The 20,262-nt window shown below is 53.0% G+C and overlaps 1 protein-coding gene across 17 annotated transcripts in view; it reads left to right on the top strand.

Moving 5' to 3' along the window:
• The window catches only part of CUX1 (cut like homeobox 1), a 375,787-nt gene that overhangs the window by 68,351 nt on the left and 287,174 nt on the right, over positions 1 to 20,262 (top strand). For 14 of the 17 annotated variants that reach the window (XM_023246757.2, XM_045048228.1, XM_023246756.2 and 11 more), the window contains one exon: positions 20,139 to 20,249. In XM_023246757.2, the coding sequence (XP_023102525.2) occupies positions 20,139 to 20,249 (111 nt within the window). Of the gene's footprint in view, positions 1 to 5,737; positions 5,907 to 17,445; positions 17,803 to 20,138; positions 20,250 to 20,262 lie in introns of those variants that run through there. The other 3 variants (XM_045048227.1, XM_023246755.2, XM_019820541.3) reach the window with 3 other exon arrangements.

Genomic DNA, 20,262 nt, shown 5'->3' on the forward strand with positions numbered 1-20,262 from the left:
CTTACCCATTTAGCCCATCCCCCCCCACAACCCCTCCAGTAACCCTCAGTTTGTTCTCCATATTTATGAGTCTCTTTTGTTTTGTCTCCCTCCGTTTTTATATTATTTTTATTTCCCTTCCCTTATGTTCATCTGTTTTGTCTCTTAAAGTCCTCATATGAGTGAAGTCATATGATTTTTGTCTTTCTCTGACTGATTTCACTTGCATAATACCCTCCAGTTCCATCCACGTAGTCGCAAATGGCAAGATTTCATTCTTTTTGATTGCCGAGTAATACTCCATTGTGTATGTAGACCACATCTTCTTTATGCATTCATCCATCGATGGACATTTGGGCTCTTTCCATACTTTGGCTATTGTCGGTAGTGCTGCTATAAACATGGGGGTGCCTGTGTCTCTTTGAAACAGCACGCCTGTATCCCATGGATAAACGCCTAGTAATGCAGTTGCTGGGTCCTAGGGTAGTTCTATTTTTAGTTTTTTGAGGAACCTTCATACTGTTTTCCAGAGTGGCTGCACCAGCTTGCATTCCCAAGAAAATAACTCTTAAGAGGGAATAGAAGCTGTCAGTCTCGGGGCGCCTGGGTGGCTCAGTTGGTTGAGCGTCCGACTTCGGCTCAGGTCACGATCTCGTGGTATGTGAGTTCAAGCCCCACGTCGGGCTCTGTGCTGACTGCTCAGAGCCTGGAGCCTGTTTCAGATTCTGTGTCTCCCTCTCTCTCTGACCCTCCCCCGTTCATGCTCTGTCTCTCTCTGTCTCAAAAATAAATAAACGTTAAAAAAAAAAAATTAAAAAAAAAAAAGAAACTGTCAGTCTCCTTGCATTTTGGGTGGCAGGTTGTAAATTTTATAACTCACCATATAAGAAAATGTTGCTTCCTAACATGATCCCATTTATCTTTGATAGAATGGTCCTAATTTCTACTTCGATAGGGATTCCTTTGAAAATGTTCACATGGAAGACAAAACCATGTGCGAAAGACTTGCCTCGTACATAGAAAGTTCTTACGACACCAGTTCTGGGGGCACCGAGCAGGCTGGCCCTGGCCCACAAGAAACTCGGCAGGAAGCATACCTGGGGCCCAGCCTGTGAATGTTCCTTTCATCCTTGGGGCAGCCATACCCATTTGGGCTGAGGGTTAGCCAGACACTTTTGTGGAATGATGCATAGACCTCGTTGCATCGAAGGTAGGCTCAATGGGCACAGAGCAGGAAGGGGGGATCCCCGCCTGGCTCGGGCTCTTGTATTTCCCCTGTTTGTTGGAGTCCCCCGAACTGGATTGGCTGTAGGGGCGGAAAAGATTGTCAGCACTATGTAAATGAGACAGGAATGCACATCTCATGCAGATAATTTCTATGTAGATAATTTGCCATAAAAATTTATACTGCAGTCCTTAAAACCTTCGGAGATTTAGTCTGTCTAGGGAAAGGTGATTTATATAGCATTAAAACACTTTTTATGTTCTAGCCCTTTAGATTTAATGTTTATTGCCTATAAAAATGAAATCTTCTCGTGGATATTTAAAAGTTTTGGTACTGTGTGAAATATATATTCAAGTTAGAGCCTGCAATGCTTTGGAGATGCAGTAAATAAGGGGCACACTCTTTGCTCCAAAATCCACGCTACTGTTTGGGCCCATGTCTGTGCTTTGCACACTTAGGAGGTTGTACGGGTATGGGGCCTCGTCACCATGGTGAGGTTGCCTGGTAGGAAAATGTTTTATATGGGGATTGTGTGTGTGTGTGTGTGTGTGTGTGTGTGTGTGTGTTTAATGTTGATTTATTTTGAGAGAGACAGTGTGAGTGAGGAAGGGACAAAGAGAGAGAGAATCCCAAGAAGGTCCTGTGCCATCAGAGCAGAGCTCGGACGTGGGGCTTGAACCCACGAACCGCGAGATCATGACGTGAGCCGAAATCAAGAGTCAAACAGACACTTAATCGACCGAGCCATGCAGGGCCCCTGTTTTGTTGTTGTTTTGTTGTTGTTGTTGTTTTTAATTTAAATCTGCTAACAAGTCTGGAGGTATTCTAGTTCTCCAGAAAGTTATGCAAGGTGTGACCAGAATTTCATTCAGACGTGTAACTGTGTGAATTATGGTCCAGGCTCTGAAGACTGGAAATGCTCTGGCAATGGAGCACCGAGTGCAGAGCAGGGTTTGGACTTTGGCAGGCCCTCCGATTCATAAGTAATGGCAGGCTTGAATGCTGATCTTAAATGAGACTCCCAATGGATAAATCATACGGGGGGGGGGGTGCTCCTGGGGAGGAGAAGCGTTTAAGCAGCGTGGGGGCTCCTGAAGGGTGTCTCTGGAGCAAAGAGCCCTGGCCCTGGTTTGATTGTTAAACTACAGCGTAGTCCCCGCAGCCCTGCAGTGTGCTCCCGGGCAGTCCCTGTCTGGGTTACGTCCGCGTGCAGGGAGGATGGTGGCCTTGCTGAGCCGCACGAGCCAAGTTCCATCCCAGGCTGAGCTCCAGCCAGCTTTCCAGGTTCCTTAGATGCTGGACATTGTAGAAGTTACGTGGGCATCGCTTTTCCTGGTGACATGAAGGAAAAGGTGGAGCTAATCCGTGAGCCTCCCCCCCCCCCCCCCCCCCCCTTACAAGCCACGGTGGGTGGGAATCCTGATGGCAAAGCCCTTCGGGCCTGGTAGCCGGGGCGAGCGTGGCCCTGGGTACTGGCTGCTCTTTGAGGACTGGTGTGGCCCAAAGAAGAGACCGGGGGTGTTGGGTGTGGATTATATTTGGACAAAAGGAACCTGAAGCTTTGATATGGCCGCGATGGGGGTGTTCTGTTCAGCGGAGAGTGCTTGTCCGTGGGGAGGGGTGTCAGTAAGCTTTGCTGCGTGACCGGCTGGGCTCAGCCTCGGGGCGACAAGAAGAACCCGTGTCCTTACAATTCTAGGGGAGGAAGGACTGAGGCCCCGGAATTCTGAACCCTTCACAGTGGAACCCGAGTAACTCCGTGCAGCGACCTGCAGGCCAGAGCCGCCCTCTAAGAGGTGTCACGGGGATTAGGCCTTTAGGCAGAATCAGAGGTGGTTACTGTTGCCGGATTGTGGTGGTGACACTGGGGGCAGTGTATGCGAGGCTGTCCCTGCTGACTCAGGGGCCATGTTTTCTTGTATCACCAATAAAATGAAGCCAGATAGCCTGTCTCGGGAGGGCGGATGCCAGTCGACAGCCTCCCGATGTGGAACTCTCTCACTCCTGCAGGCGGCCTCCCAGGCGGGCACACTTACTTGCGGGGGTGAGGTTCGGGAAAGTCAGCAAGCGGGCAGATATGAGAATAAAGCCCTACCTGTCACCCTGGGGACAGGCTCCCACCCAGAGTACGTGTGTCATCCTTGTGCCTTTGGTGAAAGGCGGATGGGTGTGTGCGGTGACAGTCCCCACCCTGGGTGGGGAGGGGACACAGCTGTGTGTAAGAAGGACCGGCGAGCAGATGGCCAGCCCCGCTTCCACAGCCCTGTGTGCTCCTCGGGAGGGGACAGAGCTCGCCGACTTCAGAACTCTGTTGGCGTGAACCACACTCTCCGAAAGGAACGTGAACACACAGACTTGGCAATGACAGTGTGCGAAGGAGGCCAGTTCCACAGCTCCATCTACTAATATTTTTGGTACAAAGCGGTTGCTAAAATTAATTCCAGCCTGAAACTTGATGAATTCTCAGTCATGGAATTAACAGGTTTCGAAATGAAAAAAAAAAAAAAAAAAAAAAAAAATCGGCTCGATTAAAAATAAATGTTGATGCCGGAAATTTGGAGCCTGTCCCTAACAGACTACATCTGAAGTTTGTCACTTGAGAGGATTCGCTTGCCTTTTGGCGTTGATGGGGAAGGTGCAGACCGATAGCCATTTGCCACCCCCCCCAACCCCATGATCTCTCAGGAGGAGTCAGTACTATTCTTTATGCCCACGGACCGGCAGGCAGGCCCCACCAAGATGCAGCCCAGCTCCCTGGGGCCCCCGAGTGGACTTGGGTCGGCAGGAAGTGGCACTCCAGCGACCACGTGTGCAGTAAAGAGCACACAGGAGGCACAGCCTCCTTCCAGCCCGCACACCCAGTGCACCTGTCGTCTTACTAGGCCTTGCTCTGAATTTACATCAAGCCAACTATTTAGGACGTGTGTGTGTGTGTGTGTGTGTGTGTGTGTGTGTGTGTTTCATTTTGTTTTCAATGAGGTTTCAAACTCCCCCTGCCCGTCTCTGTTCTCTGGGCCACAACGCGGAGCTGCAGGCCATTGGATAGGAGACCTCTGTGGTCTGACCCCCTTGGAAGCGTAGCCACTCCCGGATGTGCTAGGTGAGCGTCACAAGAACAGACAAGGGTCTCGCGGTGAAGAACTAGGAGATTTGCTGGTTTAAAGATCACACGCGGGCCGTCGTGAGCCGTTCACTCTTTCCGCCCGGCCTCAGCTCTGAGTAACGGCCAGGATGTAGCACGGCCAGCCCATTATGGTCCCCAAGCCTCCTTGGTGGCCTTAGCTGCAGGGACTGAAAATTGAGTAAGCGACGCGTGTTCCTGGATGCATCCACGTGGCAACAAGCTGGGCTTTACCAGCGTTCGAAAAAAACCAATCCTTACTCAGGTGTCCCTGCACCGCCAAGGCTCTGTCCTCCAGCTGTGAGACCCAGTAGCACTCCCCGGGCTGCCCCGTTGGGCCTTTCTGGCAGCCGGCCGGCTTGGGGATCCAGCGGGGTGAGGTCACCCCGGGAAAGGGCAGATGTACCGGGAGGGGGAAGCCCGTTCCCCTGCTTTAAACCGCAAATGTCTTCTGATAACTAGTAAAATTGGCAAGCAGAGTGATTGAAAACATGTGAGAAGTAACTGGATCTAAGTTTCAAGTAGTACATATTTGAAAAGTTTTCCCCAATGTAAAAGTTACTCTTTAAGAGCCTTAAACTAATAAAAACAAGGAAATTCCATGTTACGGCTGCCACTCGGCCTTTCCATTTTTATTCCAGCGGTCGGATTTGACAGGTCCCACGCCGATTGGCTCCGGGACCCCGTGAGCATTTAAAGCGCGGGGGTGGGGTCCACGAGCAGGCGTTGGCCGCAGCTGGGCTGGGCAGGTCTCCACCGCTGTTTGATGCTAGGCGAATTCCATTCCAGTAGAGACTATTTTCTCTTCTTGGGGCTGCTTCCTGTATTTACTTTATCCACTGAAGCTGATTCAGGATTAATTTAGAGACAGCTCCGGTTTCTTTCTTTTTCCTTTATCTCATCGCAGACTTCCCTGGGCAGCTGTCTGCCCCACAGGCGTTCAGGTGGGACATCTCTCACCCTTGGGGACCCTTGTCCCTTGTTCCCGTGGCTGCTTTGCGGAACTGCAGGGCCTGCTCTTACTCAGCCTCTCCTCCTTCCAATCCATCCTTCCTGTGGCCGCCAGAACGGTCTTTCTAAAGACCTGCATTGATCACTATCGCTTCCGAGAGTCGACAATGCGTTGACTCAATGCAGCGTCAGATGCACTTGCGGGGCCTCGTTAGGTGCCCCCAGGCTGTTCCTCGATCCACCCCCCGCTTCTTTCTTAGTGACCCAGCGAATAATGGGTGACTTTGGCACTCGAGACCCCGCTGTCCTTGCCTTTTCTCAAAGCAGATCTGGCAGCAACCAGCTGAGGGCGCTCCGCCTGCCCCCGGCCGATGGAAGGGGAGACCAGCTTCACCTGCTCCACAGTTAAGACCTAATCACGGAACTTTAGAAGAGGAGGGAGCCCTCGAGTTCTTTCCCTCCGTGCCCTTGGGAGCCGGCTGTCCCCGTGTCCGCCCCAGGCCTGTTGCGCCTTTGAGTTTTCTGCTGGAGTGGAAGGAGCAGATTTAGGGGCAGAAAATCGTGCCTTTAAAATCTCGATGCATGGCTGTGTGTTCTCGGTCGGGTGACCGAGGTAAGGCCACCGTGGAGGTAAGGGTGGGACGGCCGTAATGACCGCGTTGTGGGGTCAGTGTGGCGGTTCGGGCAACAAGGGATGTAGAACCTGAGTCTGTCCGCTGGAGCTGCGGCTGTTTTTCTTACCTCTGCCCACTCTAGGCCTTCTGGAAACCTCCTTCGCGCCCCCTTCCCCCTCCATGGAGTCTCTTCCCCCACCCCTCAAGGCCACCTCTTGTTGCCTCGCCTGTGACGTTGTCCCAGTCCTGCCGACAGGAAGTCCCCTCCCTTCCTGTCTGCTCCCAGGTAGTCTGGATACCGGTCCTGTAGCTCTGCCGTGACAGTAGTCCGGTTGTGTCCCCGGCTCGGAAGCTGTCTGCGCACCAGTGCGGTTTGTTGCGCCTTTTGTGCCCGGTCTTTCCCACGAGGGGCTTCCTCTGACGGGTGCATCGTACGTTGACCCAGCGGCTGGGCGGGAGAGCAGCGGTTTCCTGGCGCATTCGGCCCGTGTAGCGTCCCCGGGAGCGAAGCCTTTGGTCTCTGCGGCCCTTGTTTGGCATAAGTGTGCAAACGTGGTCCGGCTGTCTCTGAAACCGGTCGTGTCCCCTCTTGTGAGGGATCCCCTCGGACCTCCCCTCCCCAGTCCGGGTGTTCGCGCCGCAGCCACATGTGCTGGGCTGTTGGCTTGGTGGTTACGTACAGCTCCTTCAGTGAAATACAGGTGTATAGAAATCCGGTGAAACCCATTAAGCAGACGCTTCGGGGCGGGAGGGTAGCCAGGAGTAAACCAGGAAATCCTCTTTTGTCTCAGCTCTTGTGGAACATCTTGATAAAGTAACTGTGTTGCTGTAGCTTCCAGAATTAGTAGAGTGTACCGAACATAATTGGTTGTTTTCGTTTGCCATCATTGGCGATCTCGATTATCGTTTCGGATCTGTGGCAATACTTCCTTTGTGCTTGCATTAGCTCGCAGCATCGGATGTGAACGCTGGCACGGAAGGACGCTGGCCCTCTGCTGAAACCTCACTGCCTGTGGCCTCCTGCCTGCGATGGAATGGCCCGGGCAGGGAAGTAACCAGAGAGCGTAACCGAGGCCGCTTGGCCCGAGCTCCTTCCTGATGCTGCCCGGGCGATGCCCCGGTGCCTGGGCCCCTGGCTGGTACCGCTGAGAGGGCCCGGTGGGGTGGGGTGGGAGGTGCCCTTTTGTAGATCACCCTCTACTGGGAGCTGCCTTTCGCCGCCAAACTAGAACCCTCTGGCCCCCCTCGCCCCTCGACAAGTCACAAGGGACACAACCGATAGAGAACCAAGAACATGCGTTAGAGAAATGTCATTCCTAGGCTGAAATAAGCAGCGTCTGTGCGATTGAAAGGTGACAACACGAGGGGCGCCTGGGTGGCTCAGTGGGTTGAGCGACCGACTTCAGCTCGGGTCATGATCTCACGGTTTGTGAGTTCGAGCCCTGCGTCGGGCTCTGTGCTGGCAGGTCAGAGCCTGGAGCCTGCTTCGGATTCTGTGTCTCCCTCTCTTCCTGCCCCTCCCTGCCCCTCTCTCTCGCTTTCTCGCTCTCAAAAATAAATAAACATTAAAAGAAATTAAAAAAAAAATGACAGTGCGGTGTGAGGGGGGGAAAACCGGTGCCGAGAACCTGAACTTGGAGCAGTCACAGATCAGAACGCCTTGTAATCGGCATTACTTTCCTGCCTCAAGAACCTTCCCCTCGCGCCCCATGTGGCCCTGGGACGAAGAGAGGGCTGTTCGTGCCGGGTCAGAGCTGGGAGGGTATTGGGGGGCCGCGCTGGCTGAGCGAGCTGGATTTGGGTTAAGTATGAGAACCCCCTCACATAGTAGTAGTTGGTCGTAATCCTGTTTCTCGATTGTGTGTGTTCGATAGTTAGCGCCTTGTAAAGTCTGAGTTAATGCGTCCCTCCAGCTATTTTTCAGAAAGCTCCCCAGGCCAGATGGAGGGCAGCTGAGGGCGGGGCCGTCATTTCCAGCGCCCAGAGTGGGCAGACTGGGAGCAGCCCCTCTTCCTCCCTGGGCGCCCCGTGCATCTGGCGCAGCTAGAGGTGAAACTCTCGGAGGATTCAAATGGCCCCCTTAACGTCACACTTCCGCTGTGGGCACGGGGAGCCCGCCTGCAGCGTCACCTGTCGGTGCCCAGCACCCAGGTTTCCTGACTGCGGCCAGCAGCGCCGGTGCCAGGGGAGAGCGGAGGAATCACGACATTCACCTTCTCTGCCATGCGAGTGTCGTTCTGTGGGGCCATCTGGCTGGCAGCAGGTCTCCGCCAGTGGCAGGATGTTGTAAACCTTGCTCGCTGAACGTGGCACCGAAAGCCTCGAAAATTAACTGCAGAGATAAAATCAAAGCTGGCTCCGAGGTGACATCCCTGGGCCCGACACAAGCCGTTCCAAGGGAAGCTGGTCTGAGTCGTTGATAGATGCCTGTTACACGTTCGGTTTCCCCCAGGAGCCACTTCGGCATTCTTTTAACTTTTGCTGATAAATTCCAGGCGAAAAACATTTGGAGAGCTTTTCGGGGTTTTATTTGCTAATTAAAACGTGAGAAGGGAACACAGCTACAGGTGGAGTTCTCGTGCAAGCCACAGCTGTGATTTGGCAAAAAAAAAAAAACAAAAAAAAAACAACCCCAACCTGACACTTTCAAAATGAAGTTATTAGCACTTCACCTATAACTGTGATAGCTTTTAACTTTCATGATCTGTCTCTTAAGCGCACACCCCCCCCCCCCCCCCGCCCCCGTAGCATTCAAAAAAGGGAGCTAAGTGAGGAAGTTGGAGGATACTTTACCCTTGCAGAGGAGAAAAAGAGCCCCCATTTTGGCGGAACCTTTTTAACTTACAGGAGTTTTTCTCCTCCTTCCTGCCATGATGTCTTCCAACAACCCCTGTGAGCCAGGGTAGGTGGGATTTTTTACAGATGAGAAGACCAAGGCTCAGGGCGTCTTGGTGACCTAATTCTTGTAGCCAGGATGGAGCCTGGTCACCAGAAATTTTCCAGCTGCTCGCTCCCTAGACCTCATGGATGCCCCAAGGGATGGGGCTATGTGGGCCAATCGCCCACCGTTTGGGTGACCCGTCTTGGACCGCTTGCAAGATAATTGAGCGAAATGGACTCTCATTCTGCAAATCAAATTCAGCTGATTGCCCGCCAAGCCCTGTCATATATTCCTAATAACCCCCAAAGCGGCTCAGCCCCAGCAAGCACTGGCTGGTTGGCTCGATTCACAGCCTGTGTCTGTGCCGGCAGATGTTTGTGGCCGGGATAGCCCAAACAGAGAGAGCGAGCGAGAGCTGCAGGGCGGCGGATGGCTTTGCCGCCAAGCTCTTTTCCAGGGAAGGGGAAGGGAGCCGTTGCCAGGGTGGCTGGTGCCCTAACAAATTGATTCCTGCCAAACAATAGAAACAAATATTTTCAACAGACAGAAATTTTGGCTCCTAAAGCATTCAAATTAAGGGCTTTATTTCTGAAACAAATACTTTAGGAGAAAAGCGTTTACCAGCATAGATGAGATCGGAACTATTCCTTCTGGCAGTGGCATCATTATTTTTTGAGATTAAAACATGCTATTCGTGTCCCTGCCTAATTTTGAGCCCGTGACCTTACCCCCCATTTGCTGGAGAATGTCAAGCGTGTTAAGCTGGGACACGGGGAAGGGGTGTCTGCGTGGTTTACTGCTGAGAGCCTCAGCTTCCATGGAGATGGTCTCCCAGGTCTGGGTTCAGAACTCGGCTTGGCCCCTGATCCCTGGGTGGGGTACTTTGGGCCAATCCCCCCCCCCCCCCCCACCCCGAACAGCTTATCGTCAGTTTCATCAGTGTGTTAAGTATCGGTCCTGTAACAGTTAACAGCATCACCCTCGGACCCTGGAGAGTCATTCTAGACCAGCAGTGTGTGGTAGAACTTCCTGCATTGATGGAATGGTCTTTATCTGTGTCATCAAATATAGTTGGCCACTGGCCCTTGGAGTGTGGCTACTGTAACAGAAACTGAATTTCTAATTTATCTTAAGTGGACATAGCCACATGTGGCTAGTGGCTGTCATTGGGATAGTGCAGTCTCATTCATTCTCCTCAATTAATTGGTCCCTGGGTCCAATTACTTGGTTGACAGGCCAGCCTGCTACAGATCTGCCGGCTTCCTGAATGCAGCTGTGGGGGTTTCGGGGCTTCTCTTCTCTCTGACACTCACCTCCTGTCCTGCAGCCAGAGAGCAGCGGGGCAGTTCCCTTGAACTAGACCACAGCCCCTCCGGGATCAACCTTCGTGGACGTTTTAAAATTGTAACAAGTTCTCATTTGGTTTTAGAATACGTCTCCTAATGTGCACTAAGCGTAAGAAGAACGGGAGTCACGGAGTGGAGGGAGCTATTCCCTGGGCATTTGTTAGCAAGGGGGAGTCACAGACGTGCCCTGCCTCGGTCTCCTCATCTGTGACATGGGAGTAGCAAAGCTCCTGTGACTGCTTCTCTTTCAAGTTCATCCCGAGGCCCACGGGGTGTGTGTGTGTGTGTGTGTGTGTGTGTGTGTGTGTGTGTGTGTGTGTGTGTGTGTGTGTGTGTGTGTGTGGCCGGGGGGTGCCAATAGGTCAGACTTCATTGGCCCTCCCCGGCCCCCAGTGTGGGTCCTGCAGGGGAACACAGAGGAGGCGGAAGACCAGGTATTCAGACAAGGAGGCTCTCGCTTCTCCCCGGGAGAGAAAGCAAACGAGATAATTAGGAAGGACAAGGTGGAGGGGCTACGAGCGGAGGAAGGGTTCTCTGGGCGCCCTGGAGAAGTCCAAGGTGGGAGGGGGTCAGCACTCTGCTGTTCGGTGGAGGCTGCTGGGCAGAGTTTAGTTTTGTTTTGTGATCTAGCCAAAGAGAATGGTAAAGAAGGCTCCTTACGAAACAGACATTTATTTTTGTAGCTCAAAACTGGGCAAGTGTCAGCAATTTCCTATGGTTTGGTCAATATGTAAAGCAGGAGCCTTGTCGTCCCGGTTAAAAGCGTCCTGCCCTCTCCCTGCACCGGCCGCGGGCCACGCGGACCTACTCTTTGCCACACCGGTGCTCCGATCCGTCTGTATTTCATTATGCATCACTGAGACGCCGTCTCTCACGTCTCACTGTTTAAATGAGAGTCTGGCAAGTATTATATGTAGTGCAATGCTTGTGGGATACATCTGGCATTTTTGTCTTTGCATAGTGGGTTTTCAGCAGGGTGAGGAACAACAAAAAACAAGATCTCGGTGCTCTATTGAAATTTCTCAATCCCGAGGAATTCACAAAAGGGCTTGTATAAAAACTTTGTGCTCGTAGTCTTTGTTAGGTCCCTTTATTTATTTTTATTTTCTGAGTCGGTAACGCATTCACTTGGTTCAAAATTGAATTTCCATTTGAAGGTAGATACCGAGGGGGTGCCTGGGTGGCTCAGTCCCCTAAGCGTCCGACTCTTGATCTCAGCTCAGGTCTTGATGTCAGGGTTGTGAGTTTAAGCCCCGTGTGGGGCTCCACGGTGGGCATGGAGCCTGCTTTAAAAGTAAAAATAAAAAGCGTACACCGAGAAAGCTTGCCCCTGCCATCCCCAGTGGTGGAGTTTGTAGATGGAACCGTGACAGGGAGGAAGTCTGTGTTGGAGTAAATCTTTTTACTTGAATTTCCTAGATCTGGAATGAATACCAAGTTGTGTCCCAGAATTGAGAACTGTTGAGTACATATTAGATGAACAATAGCATCTTTAGAGCGAGAGCAGCACGAGGAAATAATCTTCATACGAGGTGGGGTCAGCTTGAATAGGGAGAGGAGAAGAGGAACTACCATTGTCATCGTCCCGGGCATTTTATCTTATTTTATCCTCATGACAGCCCTGTGAGATGTGTATTAGTGTCCCCAGTTTAGGTTAGAGAGCCCGGCTGGTCGCAGAGCTCACAGGTCCATAGGCACACCGGTCCCCCAATACACCGCCCCGTAGGCACCTCCTCTCTGTCCCTGTCCCTGTCCGGGGTACGGGGGAGCAGGACCCACTCTCATGGTGGGAAACCCGTGCTGTGAGTACATCACCTGTGCCCTGGGGACCCGGCCAGGAGGCTGCGTCCCCCTCTAAGGTGGGAGAAGACGGCTGGCTGGAATGCGCAGTGTTTTGGATTCAGCCCCAGCGAGCTAGAAACCTGAACTGTAGGCAGTCCCTTGCCTGTTCACCTGCCTGCTTCTTTGTTCCCTGAGTTGAAGAGGCACGGGGTGTGATTAACCCAGAGAGCTCACTTCTCTGTGGCCAGCGTTTACTGAGTCCCTGCTAGGAGCTGGGCTCTGTACTGGGTGCCCTGGGAAGAGCATTCCCTCCCCCGGACCCCTCCTGGGATCTCCTTCTTGGGGGCACGTGGACACAGAGAGGGGGCACATGCGGGCCCTTCTCATAGGCAGGGGAAGAGCCCCAGCAGCGAACCCCATATCTGCTTTGCTGCTGCCTGATTTCCCCAAAGCACTATCAGGATGGACTTTCCCACCACTGTTTTTCCATTCCGCATTCTTAGGAGGGGGCTCAATGAAAGTTGTTTCCTAGGCTGCTAGGAGAGCTTGCTAGGGCGGCTCCAGCAGGAGGAGTCCCTCGTGGGCAAATGATCCTAATTCTCGTAAAATGGTGCCATTTTAGGGCTAGACCCAGGATCCTTTGAGGCTGAGCAAGAGGGGAGTGTGGGTCTCCTCCAGGCCCCCCACGCCTCCTTTCCCATCCATCTTGCCTTTAAGAAGCTGGCTCTGTCAGCTGACCCCCTCCTCCTCCTCAGCCCCCACAGTCTCCTGAACTGTTCTCAAACATTCTCTACCATTCAAGGCCTCAGTGCTCGGGCCAGCCTTTTGCTTGCAGCCTCTCTTTCTGACTGGAAGGAAGCCTTGCAGAGTTGTTAAATTTCTGCCCCCTTCCTGTATATTTTGCTTTTTATTTTTCCTTTCCTTCTTTCTTAAGCTTACCCTTTCATTTAGCAAATATTGACTGCCTACCTGTGATGTGCCCCACTGCCATGTGAAGTGCTGGGAACTCTCCAGTGAGCAGAAGGCGAGCCCTACTGGAGCTTATAGCCCATCGGGAGACGTGCTGATCTCACACACTTGCACGCAAATGCAGCATTGCAGACCCTTTTGCAAACCAGGGTCACTGCCACGAGGCACAGTTCAGGGAGCTGGGCTCATACCTTACAGTCTCTTCCGGAGGGGGGTGGGAGGGGCTGGGGGCTGGGGAAATGGTGTTCAATCGGAGCTCCTCTGACAGTTTGATGGAGGGGAGCAGGGATAGGTCTCCCAAGTGGAGGGAACAGCTGACGCTGAGGGTCTGAGGGAGGGAGGGGACCTAGCCCTCTGGGGACAGTAGAGGAAAGCCAGTGTGCCATGGTCTTATCCGAGGCCCCCTAGGACTGACACGCTCAGATCCCCTCTCCTGCCTCCCCGGGAGGGTGTGTGCTTGTCCTGGCCACCTTTACAGCTCCCCCCAGCTCAGAGAGGTCATTGGTGCTCCCAGGGGATAAAGGGTGCCTGAGTCTTGTGTCTGGGTGCACTCTCGCAGCTCCTGTAGGACTCCAGGATCCCTGCCTTCCTGCCTTTAGGTGTGCTGTTTTCCACCGTTCAGTGCCCCCCAGGGTCCCCGCTGGAGGTCTGTCTAACCGCGGCACGTAGGGCTTCCCGAGCGGGAGTGCTCACCCCCGGCCCCTGGCTGCCACCGCCTGACAGCCCCGTAGCCGCGATTCAGACTTTGGTGGGACTCTCAGTGAATTGGGGATCGTGCGCGGGGAAAGCGATGGGTGAGAACCAAGGGTCTGAAAAGGGCACCCGAGAAACACAGCCTCAGACTTGGTCCTCTGCCGAAACTTACAAAGTAAGTGAAAGCAGGGGCGTTTGCTTCAGGACTTCTGCAAGGTTCTCCTTTAAATACCGTGCATTGTCGGTGCACACACCCACGGACGGAACAAAATGCACTTCCCGCAGCTCCACGGGGAGCACCACTCTGGGAAACGGGGATGGGGGGGCAGTCAGCTGGCCTATCCGTCCACCAGAGCCTGCGTCTCATTGTAGGGAAAAACTGAGATTTGGAGAGATAAATGCATACTTTTTAGCAGAAGACATTACAGGTAGGTGCTCAAATTCAAAAGGTATAAAGGGGAGAAAGTAAAAGGCCCCCCGCCTCGTTCTCCTCCCCAGGATACGGGGTGGTACCCATATCTCTTCCAGAGGCGTCTTGTGTACATATGAGCAAATGAAATGTGTGCACACGTACCTGTCCACTTACGGTGGGTGTCTTGGTCGCTGTTGGTGGACATGTCTGGGGAAGCAGCCTCCATGTTTCTATTTGAAACCAGTTATTTCCATATTGGCGTGTTCCTCTTGTGTCCCTGCCACCCCTACCCTGGGGGGGCCTGACCAGGCTCCTGGTTCCTCTGAGCCCCTATTCTTGGTCTCTGACAGCAACCCCCCCCCCCCCCCAGGTTGTGCCAGGGACTCAGTGAGGGGAAGAGGAGGAGGGGGAGGGTAATGGGGATTGAGCCCATCCCCCCCACAGGCCCCAGCCAAGATGGGCATCTTCTGCGAACGCTCATAGGGCTTTCTTGCTGGAACTTATATTCTCCCTTTTCTAACACCTGCTCTCTTTTGGTTCCACTGGGCCAGGCCCTTCTGTCTTGTTGCTTTTCCGTGCCTGCCTGGTTTCCTCCGCTGGACAGTGGGCACCTGGAGGTCAGGGTCGGCTTCTGACTCATCCGTGCATTCTCTGGAGCCCCCGACCTGGTTGGAGACACTGGTGGCAGACTGAGCTCAGGCCTGAGGTCAAGTGCGTGGCTCTTATAGTACAGAAAAACTCCCCTTGATGGAGCACATCCCGTGCCCCGAATTGAACATGCTTTATCTTAATTCCCTCCAGAGAGGGAGTGTCATTGGACCAAAACCACACAGGTTACAGCTGGGATGGAGCCTGGAATCCCGGCCGGGTTGCTCTGAGGCCACTGTCTGAGGAGTCTAAAGCTGTTCTGTGTAGGGGGCTGGGTGGGGGCGGCTGGTAGGTGGGCTGGGGCCCTTACCCACGGAACTTCAGTTGTCCAAATGACCCTGTTGCTGGAAAGGAAGCAGAAAAAGCCCCGGGACCACCCCATGCAGAGACCGGGGTTGCCTTTCCCTTTTTGTACGGGTCCTCTTGGTTTCACCGATAAAGCCATTTTGGATTCGTATACGTGATCTGCTGTTTGATTAGCTTGACAGGTAAACCCAAAGGAAATACCAGATGAACGAACTTTCAATTAAAGTTACAGACAATAAGCAGAGAATACTTATTTGCCTTGTGGAGGCAGTTGGCCAGGTATGTTTTCCGGCCACCCCAAGGGTGCTGGGGGAGAGGGCTCACCTCCCTGGGCCCAGGAGGAACAGGGAGCCCTTGAGGGCCTGGCAATGGGACTTTATGAGAGGAGTCTCCCAAAAGCACTGCAGGTACCCCCCCCCCCCCGTTCAATACAGACAAACGGCAGGCATACCTACTTTAAATTGATTTCAAATTGATCACTGAGGTTATTAAGACCTGTTTTATTTGGGAAAATTTTCTTTTAAATAGGCTCGTGGTCACATTTTATTTACTGTGTGTGTGTGTGTGTGTGTGTGTGTGTGTGTGTGTGTGTGTGTGTGTTTTAAGCTTATTTATTTATTTTGAGAGAGAGAGAGAAAGCAGAGGGAGTGAGAGAGGATCCCAATCAGGCTTTGCACTGTCGGCACAGAGCCCAACGTGGGGCTCAAATTCACAAGCCTTGAGATCATGTCCTGAGCCGAAGTTGGGCGCTCAACCGACCGAGCCACCCAGGCGCCCCTGTTTCTTGTGTTTGATAAATCTTTAATACTCGGTTGAGAGGCCGGAGTTCAGGCAGAGAGAAAGTTAAAAAGTTAGGCACTTTGCCCTTTGAGGATCTGTCAGAAATGGGAGGAAAGCCTGCCAGAAGTTCTCACCAGAGAGGAAGGCAGGACTACAGGCGTCCACGGCTCTGCGGGAGCCTACCTGCCTTATAGCAGGGGGTGTGCCCGTGCACACGGGGCCTCAGGTTCCAACACTGGGCCTCGTCACCTCCTGGCATCGGCTGCCACACGATGACTTTGAAAGAAAACCGCAGTTTCTGCCTCCAGGTGCCTGTCCTTGTGAGACACTCACCCAGGACAATTTCCACCACTTTCAGCCTAGTTGAAAGTGCCCGGGTGTTCAGAGCCCGCCGGTTCGCCACCAGCCCTGCCAACTTCCCATGACTTTGGACTTGGGGCTGTCGGCTATTTCCAGCGGGAGAATATTTCTAAATCGTTTTGAGGGGACGCCCTCCTCTGCCATTCCCTGGGAAAGCTCTGGCCTGGGTGAGCGGCGTTTTCTGTAACTGGCCACCTCCTCCTCGTTCATAAGCCCGGAGACTGGCCAGTGTGCGACGCGTTGTGCAAGAAACAGCTGTTGTTTTGACAAAGGACGTGCTTGCCTCAGTTTTTGAGTTACCAGAGTGAGTCAAGAGCTCATCTATTCCAGGCCTCTGCTGCTGGGCAGGGGGACATGCGGGCCATTAAACATGCGTATTATGGGCCGCACGATGTAAAATATGTTTCTAGAACAATATATATGTGTATTTTTCACATCAGCAGGATTTAAAAAGTTAACAATACAGTGTTTCGAATTGGGTAATAATGCATGCACATGGCTAGAATAGTCAAAAGAGGTACAATTGACCCTTGAACAATGGGGGGATTAGGGGTGTTGACCCCCGGCTGGTCAAAGATCCACATTCAACGTTTGACTCCCCCTGAACCTTAACTACTCAGAGCCTACTGTTGACTGGAACCCTGACCTATAACATAAATAGTCGATTAACTCGTACTTTGTATGCCCTACGTATCATATACCATATGCCTACAATAAAGGGAAAAGAAAACGTTCCGAAGAAAATCATAAGGAAGAAAAATACATTTACAGTACTGTGCTATAAAAAACCCCTGCGTCTAAGCGGCCCATGCAGTTCAAACCCATGTTCTTCGAGGGTCAGCTGGACACTGAAGGGAAGGTTCCGCCTCCCCCCTCCCCCTACCCCCCCCAGCGCCTTCTCAGAGCCAAGCAGTTACAAGTGTCTTTTGTATCATTCTGGAGACAATCAAAGCTTATGCAAGCATATGTATAGATACTCTTTTAAACAATACTGGCATTGTTCTTGCACTTTGCTCTTTTTGCTTAAATATATCTCGAAGATCAGCCCATCTCCTAGCACATGTAGGACTTTTTCTTACCATTGCAGAATGATCCTTGAGTGGATATGCCAACACGCTCTCGTTGGACACTGGTTGATTCCCAGGTGTGGGTTTTTGGTTTTTGTTTTCTCTTGGCGAGTTTTGAGTGCCTTTCAGGTGTGGGGACCCTCCACGCTCTTTTTTACACGTGACCAGTGACTCCCGGACTGAGGGTTCTGTATTTTAGGCCCCCACCGCCACCTCCCGTAAACACATTAAATTCCCTTGTTAATGTGTCATTGTATTTGACACTTTGAGCATAGGCGGGCCGGGTAGATAATAAAACAGTATTTGGCTTATGTTTAATAGCCGTCTCTTCTCTGCGTCGTCCCAACAACCGTACAAAGCCTCCGTCACCTTCAGAAGGCCTCGTGGTGGTTTTGTAAGGGACCTGGCCAAAGATCACGAGCCCTAAGTCTGACCAACCAGACCCCGGGGCCGGGGAAGCCCAGCCTGTCCTCCTTGGCGGTGCTGGTCGGTTTCTGTGCTGGCGGGCCGAGGCACGGTATTAAATCCGGAGACTCGCGTTGGTTTCTCATGTGGACCTGCGTATGTCTGCACGCGTGGGGAAGGGAGTGTGGCGGTCCCCCGGGGGGTCCCCGACTGCCAGCAGTACGTCACCCCAGGCTCACGGGCCCTGTGACCCCGTGACAAAGGTGGGTTCGCTGCCTTGTATCAAGGGTCCTGTCTCAGACTCAGCCCTCCTTGGTGGGGTTTTCTGATGGATGTGCCCATGGATCTTGTGGGCTGGGTCGGACTTCAGCGTGTGGGGCATGCAGGGACCCGAGGGCACCGTGTGCTCTGTCACGTCTTCCGCAGCATTGCCCCACTGTCCCCACGCTCGTCCCTCTAGGTGGGAAGGTGGGGGTCAGGGCTGGGACCACAGTCCCCTCTGTGCCCCCCACCGTCCAGCCGTTATGGCTGATTGGGTGACAGCTCCCCCCCCCCCCCCCCCCCCCCGCCCTGGAATTTAGGTCCTCATTGGAAGCAGTCAGTGCCCAAGTTTTCTGCATCTGCGGGCGATCAGAACAAAACATCAACGCTACTTTTTCTGTCATGTTTCAATATTGGCGTTTCTCCCCACTTCTTGAAGCCTCCTTTTATAACTTCTGCTCCTGCTGCTTAAATATAGCCGTCTAAGTCCTCCTCCTTACCAGATTGTTTATATTTTTGAAAAGCCTTCTGCTTATCTGCGATTGCTCTCTCTTCTCCGTCTCCATCCCCGCATCACCACATTCGTTTCGGTTGCTCTTTTTTCCCTGCCTTCACTCGACTGGGATGTGTTTCAAATGTGGTCTATCAAAATGTGCAGTGTTTCCCTCTTTTCTGCAGTAGCTTTGACATCTGTTCTTGAATTCTAGCCCATGTTATTCTTTTGGACTTGTTTGCTCAAGATTTGCTGTAATGCCAGAAACACGACAGGGGAGAGAGAGTGCGGTGGGGAGTGTCTCCCCCTCGCCACCCCCCACCCCCCCAGTAAAAACCGTCTTATGATTTCCAAGTCAACACCACGCTGGATGAGGCTCCAGCGCCCTGTCGTCCCCTCTGGCAGTGACCCGCCCCATACTGTACAAGTGAAGTGCCCATCAGGAGGCCCCACCAAACTCCTCCGGTTACTTTCGCCAAAAAGGGAAGCAGGTGAAACCTCATAGGGGTGGGGGTGGGGGAGGAGGACGGGGGGGGGGGGGGGAGACTCACGTGCTTCCCGGATGTCTGTGGAAGGATCTCTGTGTCTGATTTGCCTCGCTTTTCAGTCCTCAATTGGGTCCTTGCCCTGCTGAGCCCCAGGGATGGGGCATACCACGGAGAAGCCATGCGCAACAGCCACATCGAATCCTAAGCAAAAGATGCCAGTGTGTGTCTTTAGTAACTGAGGCCGCTGGGCAAGAAAATGGGCCTTTTGGTGGCTACGGCAGCGTGTCCTTGTGCCCCTGCTGTCGGCTTGGGACACCACTCTGGGCCCATCTGCTGCAGGCTTGTTTGAAACGGATCCCGTTGGCAGCTCCTCCCAGAATTTCCGAGGCCAGGGCACAGGTTCTCTGATGCTCTGAGCGTTATTTTGTCGTGTGAGCCGAGGTCCTCTTCTTACAGGGCACCCGGCCCTGGTGGCTCTCAGAGTTTCAATGCAAGGACAGTAGCTTGAGAATAGCTGTTGTTACCAGGTGCCCCATTCCCAAAGTTGACTGCATCCTGCAAATCATTATTCTTGGAATTTGCCCCGTAAAGGTCCCTCCTGAAAACTAGTCACAGGTTATGGGCATGATACCTCACCTCTCTGAAACCCACAATATGTACTGTTAAATGAAAGCAGACCCAGTTATCAGCACACAAGCCCCCAGGCCCACACTGTTGAAGACAGACGAATAGCACGCCCCAGCGAGAAGCCCAGAGTAAAGCAGAGTCATCAGGACACAGAGACTCGGCAAGAGGGAAAGCTTGCTAAGAACAGAAACCAGGAGCGCCTGGGTGGCTCAGCGGGTTACGCGTCCATCTCTTGATTTCGGTTCAGGTCGTGATCTCGCAGTTCATGGGTGCGAGTCCCGCATCTGGCCCTGTGCTGACAGTGTGGAACTTGCTTGGGATTCGCACTCCTAGCCCCTCCCCAGCTCACGCTCTCTTTCTCTCTCTCCAAATAAAAATAAGTATGTTAGACGGCATCAGGGCATTGGGCTGACGCTGGCTTTAGCAAAGAAAAACGTGTCTGCGTGTTCTGTCCCCGAAGCAGTCATTTGTGAGGTGCGTGTGGACCCACGGCACATCGAGCCGGGGGAGCGTGGTGTTCCGGGACGTGCGCACGGGGCGATGGCAACTGCCCGAGTGTGTCCACTCCCTTCTGCGGCCCCAGCCCCTCCTCTGCCCAGGAGTTGGTAACCCCCAGAGCCACGGGGTGGGGGTGGGGGCCTCTCCCGGGTTCTGGTCGAATGCAGATACGATCCCCTCTGGTACGAAGCAGCAGTGACAACCTTGTCTTCCTTTGTGTCTCTCTCGACAGAGGGAACTCGATGCCACCGCAACAGTACTGGCGAACCGGCAAGATGAAAGCGAGCAGTCCAGAAAGCGGCTTATCGAGCAGAGCCGAGAGTTCAAGAAGAACACTCCAGAGGTGAGGCCGCAGG

Source organism: Felis catus, chromosome E3 (genome assembly GCF_018350175.1).
Source record: "Felis catus isolate Fca126 chromosome E3, F.catus_Fca126_mat1.0, whole genome shotgun sequence".
In the NCBI taxonomy this organism is placed as follows: domain Eukaryota; kingdom Metazoa; phylum Chordata; class Mammalia; order Carnivora; family Felidae; genus Felis; species Felis catus.